This window comes from Mycosarcoma maydis, chromosome 15 (genome assembly GCF_000328475.2).
Source record: "Mycosarcoma maydis chromosome 15, whole genome shotgun sequence".
NCBI classification, from domain to species: Eukaryota; Fungi; Basidiomycota; class Ustilaginomycetes; order Ustilaginales; genus Mycosarcoma; species Mycosarcoma maydis.
The window spans coordinates 400,167-409,349 of NC_026492.1; the positions used below are offsets into that span (position 1 = coordinate 400,167).

The 9,183-nt window shown below is 55.6% G+C and overlaps 1 protein-coding gene across 1 annotated transcript; it reads right to left on the reverse strand.

Moving 5' to 3' along the window:
• Nucleotides 1-958: 958 nt before the first annotated feature.
• Nucleotides 959-6,055, reverse strand: UMAG_05014 (uncharacterized protein; the record flags this gene model as incomplete). Its single annotated transcript, XM_011393006.1, has 1 exon — nucleotides 959-6,055. One exon carries the CDS (start codon nucleotides 6,053-6,055, stop codon nucleotides 959-961), a length of 5,097 nt encoding a protein of 1,698 aa, XP_011391308.1.
• Nucleotides 6,056-9,183: the final 3,128 nt, after the last annotated feature.

Here is a 9,183-nt window from a genome sequence, read left to right on the forward strand (position 1 = left end):
AGTTAGGTAGCACCTAGAACCGCAGCACGCAGCACGCAGCACGCAGCACGCAGCACGCAGCGTTGAGCGGGGTTCGCATTTGTCAGGCCATTCACGATTTACGATTCACGATTCACGGTTCGCATTCACGAATATGATTGCATGGAGCGTCTGTCGCTTGTCCATCACGCATTCATCATTCTCGAGACTCGCACTCTGTGGCTGCTAGTGCAAAATTTGTTCGACCCGTTCCAGTTCGCCAGGTTACGCGCGAGAGCCGAGTTGTGAGTCGAATCGTGAGTAGCCAGCCGCCAGCCGTACAGCGCTGTCTCGTGTCTGGCTCTCTGCACGCTTGTCTCGACGCGCCAAAATCCGTGAATCACGAATCATGAATGTGAATAATCAGGATCTATTCAGGATTCACGATTAACTTATAGAACGATATACGGGTTTCCACTCAATACTCACGACTCAACTGACTGTACAGTCAAGTCAAGTTGCAGCAAAGGTAGATCCAGCGTATCTGCGTTGAGCTTGGTGTCACCTCGCACACTCGTGATTCGACGTTGCAAGCCCCAGTGATTGTCCAAGGCGGGAGATGATGGATGATGAGCTCAGCTCGCCCTTTCACCGCGTCGGTTGATTCAGTTTGATGATAAGCTGAAATGAGAACCACGGTGCCAGACAATCGTGAATGTGGAATGCACTTTCGCCCCTTTCGCTTTGTACGTGCGTGGGATCGATCCGTGTGGCGTGGCATCCGGGTACGAATATGTTGCGAGCCAAGTGGTGCATGCGCATGGTCGTCGTGTGCACTCACACCTCCCTGATCCGCACAGAAAGCGATCGTCCTGCAAGGTACGATCCCCCATCCCCCACGCTCAATTGTCTATACACTGCGATACAAAGGGCCACGCTATCCTATCGCCAAAGCTGTATTCGTGATTACGATCCAAAAACAACAAGCGTCGAATCGGCATTAGCCCTTGGTCGTCGTGTCGCTGCTCCAACTCTCCCTATGTCTCAAAGCGTCTTTGATGCGACCTGCATCGCCGCTTGGCTCGACGCGTCGCTTCTTGGCTTCCGCGGTTTGTTGTTCCGCCTCGTGTCGGTTCCCTTCGAATTCGGCATTTCGCGCCTCTTCCAACATAGCAACCATGCTGGCACGGCTGCAGGGGTCTGCCAAAAAGTCGCTCATCGCCAGCATCTCGGCGCTTGGTCGCTTTTCCGCATCCATCTCGGTCGCCCAGTGCAAAAACGACTTGAGCTCGTGCGAGAGCGACGCTGCATGTCGCAACGCTGGAAGTCCTAATGTTGCAGTCAGCGTGATGGCGCGCAACGGTGGAAACTCGACTCGGGGTGGATCGCCCTCGATCATCTCCCACAGCACCACCCCTAGCGACCACACGTCACACCGCATGTCGTACTTGTGCGCCTTGATCACCTCGGGTGCCATCCAGTACGGCGTTCCTACTACAGAGTGACGCGTACTCACACCGGCGCTTAGCTCGCCTGCATGCGTAAAGTCGCCCAGCTTGCACACACCCGTGCTCGAGATCATGACATTGTCCGAGCGCACATCTCGGTGCAAGACGCGCTTGGCGTGCAGAAACTGCAGCGCTTCCACCAAATCACCCATGATTCGACTCATGCGCGATTCGTTGAGATCCACTCCCGCATCCTTCCACGCGATCACGTCGGCCAAGCTACGTTCCGCTAGTTCGTGCACCATCCAGATCGCTTCGTTGGTCAGCACCGTCGAGTACAGATCCAGCACATTGACATGTCGGCATCGTCGCCATATGCCTACCTCTTTGCCAAGTCCCAGCAGCCGTGCCGAAGGCTCCTCGTCCCGATCGCTCGCAAATCGTACCACCTTGATCGCCACGCGTCGCTTTTTGACCACGTCGTGCGCTGCAAACACGGGCCCACTCTCGCCATCGCCGATCATCTGCAGATTGCACAGCACATCCTTCCGCAACGCTTGCAGCTGGATGGCGTCGCGCAAGTGAGACAGCTTGGCAGGAAGCGCGTCCACATCACAGTCCAGCTCGAATTGCGAAACGCTCGGCGAGGCAGCGCTGCTGACAGTCAAATTTGTGGGCGATGCTAAAGGTGCTTGCTGCTCGCCCAATTTTGTCTGTGCTGCATCCTGTCCGCGTATCTGCTCTGCTGCAGCTACTTTGGCTTGCAGCTCTCGCATACTCGGCAGTGCCGGCACCGGTGGCGCCGAAGCGACTCCCATCGGCATGGTAAGCATCTCCTCCAGATCCATCGATTGGCGAGCAAGCATCAACTCGCGGAACGATCGCATCGCTTCCAAGTCGTCGCCCAGCATCGAGGCAGATTCAAAGCCACTAGCATAGTGCATCGAAACCGGAAAGCGTCGAGCATCCTCTTGCGCGCGTGGCCCAATGGAAATGATTGACTGCGTAACATCGCGATCACGCCCACCATGGCGCGCCAGCTCGGCTCTGCCGGTGCTCTCGGCCAATTCTTCACCGGTGCGACGAGCCAGTCTCGCCTCTGCATCGTTCTCGTCAGAAACTTCTGATGGCGGATCGTCGATCACTTCGACCGTACCAGCCGGAGACGATGGCATTGCTACCGTCAAGCTGGAAATGTTCGCCAGCGCGGCGCTCAACTCCAGCGAAGGAGCGTACAAGGAAGCAAGACGAGGTGATCGCTCTGGCACAGGCCAACCGTTGTCCGATCCTGGCTTTCTTGCAATCGTGTCTGCTGTGCGCTGACATGACGACTCTGATGTTGGTGGCGATGCGAGATGCTTTTTGGACGAACTGGCAGAAGCCATTTGCGCACGACGTTGCAAGTACGGGGAGCTGAGTTGCGGCTCAATCGCCTCCTCGTGCCTCTCGATCTCCTCTTTCATCAATGGTGGCAGCGGCGAGTCGCGACTGCTAAAGCTGGGGCTCAGGAAAGGCTCGCAAAAGGTCGTGGTAGCGGGCGAGCGGTCAAACTGGTCATCACGCATCCACTCGTCGATGGCAGCATGGTAGTCGGACGCGTCCGTAGATGACGCGGGCGACAGGGCGGGGGATCGAGGTGGCGGTCGAAGACGCTCTGGGCCAGATGCGTGGCCAATGCTGCCCGCATCGCTGCGCCCTGGAGCTGCGTTGTTCAAGGGCATAGTGTAAAAGCCATCGACGCCGGGCATGATGTACTCGGTTTGTTTTCGTAGCACACCGCGTGTCGGCTTGGGAGGCAGAGGTGGCGGCACCATCGAGTCGCGCGTCGAGTTGCGCACAGAGCAACGCTCGTGGCTTGATTGCGAGACAAGCTCGGATTCGCGCCGACGGAAGCCAGACTGGACACTCGATTTGGATCGATGCGAGTGGTCACTCATCGGACTGCGGTCCGGTCGAGATGCTAAGCTGTCAGCCGATGTCTTTCTTTGCATGGGTGCTTGGATCGTCGTCGGCGATGGCGACAGCTGCATGCGCCTGTTTGAGCCGGCTGAGCCTAAGCCCATGGGACTGCTGATGTCGTCCTGATGCGAGATGTGTGCCCATCGTGTCGAGGTGGAAGGTGGGTAGATGCGCGGTGGAGCCTGGCGGCGTTCTCTGAGTGCCAGACCTCTGACGACGCTATGAGTGCCGTCGGACGAGGTGATGGAAGGCGTGGTGCTCGCCCAGCTGTCACGCGTCTTTTGTCCAACAGTGTAGCCACCGTCGAGGGATGCAGGTCCTTGGTTGGCATGGCGCATTGCGTGCTGTGCGCCTGACGGCGAGGATGCGCCTTCTGGCGCGTCGTAAGCAGAGATAGAAAGAGCCGGGGAGCGCGAGCGCCAATCGCCGTTCTTGGACGGCATCTCGGGCGATGCCGTGTCTCTGACGGATCGACTTGGGGATGGTGATGCGCGCTGTAAAATGGCAGCGCCGTTGCCGTGCCCCATGGAGGAGGTGGCTACGGTGAGAGATGGACTTCGTAAGCGCATCGACGAATGGCCCGATGAGCTGGTCTCGACGGGCGAGTCGGTCATGACACTTTCGGCATAGGTAGATGTATCCTTGGTCAAGATCCTTGGTGGTACGTTGAAAAAGCTTGTGCGTGTCGCAAGGGCCGGGCGCGAGCCAGCGGTGGCATAAGAGTCGGCCGAGCCGGCACGAGACATGGACCTGTCCGAGAGCGACGAAGGCGAGCGAAAGCCATCGCGATGACGTGGCGAAGCGGACAGAAGCACTTGCACGTCGGAAGCACTCGAGCTCGGACTGATTTGTGCATGGCTGTGGTCGAAGCCGGTCGATGAAGGCGACACCTTGCGTGCGCTCAGCTGGCTGGTGCGAAAGGGTCGCAGGACGCCTTTGGTGACAATGGCAGCTTGTGCAATCTGGACGTGTTCGACTTCTGCTGCTTCTTCGTCTTGGAGATGTGTGCTTGCTTGTTCGGGCCAATCGAGACTTTCACGTAGTCTCTCTTGCAATTCGTCCTCGACGCTGATGCTTTGCTGGTGTTTTTCGTAGGCGTCCGAACGAGCGGCAGCGGCAGCGGCAGCGGCAGGTGCGCTTAGACCAAGCGAGGCATTCATGCGCTGCGACGAAGCTTTTGGAGTGGCGTCTGCAGCGCTGAGAAGGTCTCTGGTGCGTTGTACGTTGTGCTTGGGTGTTGCATGAGCACAATTCTCAATGCCGATGCCGAGACCGAGGCCACTGAGGGGGTTGTGAGCAGGGATCTGGCTGAGCGACTTGGAGCGACGTCGAGCAGCTTTGTGGGTATTTTGTTTTGAGAGTTGAGACGAGTTAATTTTGTTGTCATTGGCGGTAGAGGGGATGGAGCTGAGCAGTTCGGTGGACCACTCATCAAAGTCTTGGGCAGCAAAATCGGGGAGAAGCGGACTTTTGGTGGGCAGCAGCGAGAACTTGGCCGGATGGTCGGTTTTGGGCGGCGAGCCAAGGTCCCAACCCTTTTCGAGGACGCTGCTGTACGAGCTGCTGGCGCTAGACTGGACGCTATCGCGGTTCGGTCGAGTGGATCGAGAGGGAGCTGCCGAGGCGAGTATGGCGCTGAGGCTCTGGTCTTGGGCGAGCGTTTGGGACAAGATGCGACGTGCGTCGCCGGCATCGACGCCATTGTCGACGGCGCGCTGAACATAGTACTCGGTCTTATCTTGGACCAATCTGGCAGCGGCGTGAGGATGGTCGTAGATGTCTTGACTATCCATGCCCTCGGAGAGCAGTACGTGTGCCCAAGAGGAAGGCAAGCCGGTGTAGCCGTGCGGACCGATGTCGACGTGGACGTTGTGCGAGACATGGTAGGGTAGACCAATTTGTGGATCTGCTGCATCTACAAAAGGACCGTTTATGCTACTGGCGGATTGCGGCAGGCGGGGCTGGCGGGGCTGGCGAGCATGGGTCGAGTCGTAGGTGGTGCTGGACGAGGGGATGGAGCCGATGTGATCGACCGAGACGGCGTCGCTTGCAAAGCTTTGAGGCGAACAAGAGCTGCGGATAGCTGCATAGCTGGTATCGAGCTCGGCTGTCTGTTGCGCAGTGGTGTTGGGACGACGTAGACGAGCTGCTGACGCCTTCTTGCCGAGTTTGCGTAGACCGGAGCCGGCGGCTGAAACGGCGGCCGAGGTGGAGGCAGTGGCGAAGCGAAAGGCGGCGGATGGCTTGCTGGTGGATTCGGGTTTGACTAGGGTGGGGCTCGAGAGGACATGGAGAGATTCGTACTGGGAAAGATGTCGGGAGCGCACCTCATCGTCGGTGCGTGCCAAGTGTTGAGATGCAAGCTGATTTGTGTCGAGATGGACAAACGCGTCTGGTGGTAGTTGGGGAAGCTCACGATCGTAGTTGATGTAAGGTGACACGGCATTGCTTGAGCGAGGAGAGGCAGAGGCTTCGGACGAGGCAGATTCGAAGATGTAGCGCGTCTCTTGGGGAGAAAGGTGGGCATGCTTGGAGAGCTGGGGCGAGAAGGAATTGTGCTGGTAGGGAGACGTGGAAGAAAGCGAGGAGGTCTGTTGAGAAGCGTTGCTTGGCCTGCGATAGCGGACCAAACGGCCGACAAGCGAGGAGGAAGAGCTGTCTTGGTAGTCGGTTGACAGGCTGCGCGGCATGGCGCGAGAGTGACGAGAGAAGCACGACGGCGCTGGTGGTGGCTTCTTGTGCTAATGCGCTGACAAGCTATGGAATGAGGTCAATGCTGGCCAATGTTGGGAATCCTGAGCATGGTGTATCAACGGAAAGGAGCGTTGGCAGCGAGCGATGGGTATCAAGACGGTGCGGTGCGGTGCGGTGCGGTCGAAATGAGCGGTAATGAGCTAGATGAAGCAAGCCATAGCAATGGGCGCAGTCAAGTAAGCCGAAGAGCTGCGAGTGGGAGGCCAAGAGCTAGATGACGAGCAATGTGCGTGGGCAATAGTCCGAAAGCGCCAAGCGTTGCCAGGCGAGGATATGAATGCAAACGAGCTCGACTGGGATGGTGAGGGACGAGGCGCGCGTCCGAGAAAGCAAGCTTGCGTGCGCTGAAAGAGAGAAATGCACTAACGACGCCGCGCAGCAATACGAATAGTGGAGAGGAGAATGGGCAAGTTGAGGATGATGGTCTTTATGACGGACGAGCAGAAACGAGAATGAGTGGGACAAACTTGAAAGTGACAGGGAAAACGTATCAACTGAATCAAAGTGCACCCACGCACAACCACGAACCAACCAACCATAATATGACTAACGTATAATATAGTAAATGCATATATATCTATAAATAAATGTATATGTACATGTATTAATAAATCACGAATGTATATATATGTAATGTAGAGAGAGAGAGAGAGAGAGAGAGAGAAGCAGTCGTGAGTGAGAGTGTGATGGCGAATTTTCGGCAACTCAGACGGAAGAGCCACGCGATCCCATCCAGATCCAGATGGAATGACGAAACAAGAATCGGGAAAATGCACGACGGTGGATTGACACTTGACCATTCAAGATTCACCTACACATACTGTACATCCATGGACAAGGTGCGATGCAGGCGACATGCGACTGGTTCGTTCCGCGCCCGCCGATTCTTCTTGTGGCTTCGCGTTGATTTGATCGATCGGCCAGGCAGCATCGACCATCCATTTCAGATGCAGATAGCCACAGAGATAGGCATCCAAGCAGTTGCCTTGATCGACGCACGGTAGCCTGTTGCAGTCTGGCAAGCTGAGAAGCGGAGAAGCCGAGAAGCGGAGAAGCCGAGAAGCGGAGAAGCCGAGAAGCGGAGAAGCGAAAGAGAGAAAGGCGTGAGACAAGTAACAAGGCTGCAGCAAAGACGCGTGCGTGGCCAGAGTCGTGAGTGGTGAGACGTGAGTGTGTTGTTCTCTATGAAAGGAGAAGCAGAAACGCAAGCAGCCAAGCCAGACGCGAGAGACGAGAGAAGCAACAAGACTGCCAAAGGTGTGAGCCGAGATTTCGCCTAGGCAATCGTGAATCACAAATCACAATCACGAATAATGCACGAATCACGAATCACGAATCACGAATCACGAATCCCGAATTGGTTCGTAGTTGGGTCGCCACTTGCCTGTGCCAGAAACCAGCTTCGTGCTTGACGCTGTGCTCACTGCTCTGACGCTTGGCCGACATCACGCACGCATGCACACACGCAAGCCACGAGCATTCGTGATTGCTTTCAAACAGTCCATCCCTGTATCCATCCCTTCACCCATCTGCGATACGATCGACATGAATCTGACATTCACAATTGTCGTCTACCCACGATCCACGTTCCACGTTATACTGCCAACAGTCTCTGCGTCTTGGCGGTCGCTGCCCTGGTAATAGGCCAGGTGGACCATGGCGAGTCGTGGGGTTTCCGATTTGCTCACTTTTCTCATCGAGGCAACCCGTCCGTGGTCTGATCAGTCTGTGAGTGCTTCCGACTTGCACATGCTGGGCAGTGTCCCACTCTTCTCTGCTCTAGTTCTCTGCTCTAGTTCTCTGCTCTAGCTCGCGATCCCAGCACATGCACAGACCCGCTCAGTCGCCCATACAATCACACAATTGTGTCTGAGTGAAGCGGCGAGTAGTAGCTGTATCTGTGGTTGCACAATAGAGTGCAGCGCTGGTTTGGCAGGTGGAACCTCTGTGATGTGCCTTGCAGCAAGAGCTTCCATCACATCTGCACAGCGCTACCTCTGACCTTGCTCGCTGAATCACGAATCCACGAATCACGAATCACGAATCACGAATCACGAATCACGAATACAACCGCAGCATCAGCCAAGATCAAGCTTTTCGTGTTTCCGCGTTTCTATACCATGGTCACGACTCTGAATCGTGAATAAGTTGACGTTAGATCGTGTATGTCTCGCTTAAGCGGAATCTCCGTGCTCGGTTGATAAATACGTTGGTCGAACCACTTACTCGACCTGAGCTCCTTGCATCGTGATTATGATTCACGATTTGTGACAATCACTGAATGATTCACGATTCGTGATTTACGATTTACGATTTACATTTACGATTTACATTTACGATTTGGCTAATTTACTAATACCCCTTGTGCCTTTCTCTGACGCTGAGTCAAGTTGTACTGATTGATCCTCCCTTTCGAGACCTTGATACGATACGATACCAACCGAACCGATCCGAACCATTTCAATCCAATCATGAATGCGAATCCAATCCAATCCAGTCCAAACCCATACAGTCTGCTTGCGTATCAAGATCACAAGGCCATGCAATACAGCTTCGCTTGACTGCAAGCTACATGCAATAGCTCCTCCCTGGCAGCGTACCAATCAGCTCGCCTATCCCATCACCATACTCTGTAACTGTACAAGCGTGAATACAGTAAAGTACGCCGAACTCACCTCGTTGGTTTTCCACTAGGCCACCAATTCGCAGGAACACCTGACTACGCTGCTTCCATGGCTGCCAGATCCTTCGGCTATCAGCCTGTCACCCTTGGCCCCTGCAGAACCTCGCGTACTGTGCATGTGAACATACTCTTTTCCTCCTACAGGAACGCAGTGATGAATCCCCGCGCCAAATCTACCTCTCTCGCTCTCGCTCTCTCATCCCTCACAGTCGGAATCGCTCGGCACCATATCGTCAATCAGCCAGACCACCGACGTCACTCGCCGCACCTGAGACCTTGGTTCCCTGGTGGCATGTGTGGTAGCCTGTGTTAGCATCATGGCGTGTTCTTGTCAGTCTGTTTGTGATGGTATCGACCTGTACAGCCGCTGCTTATGCCTTG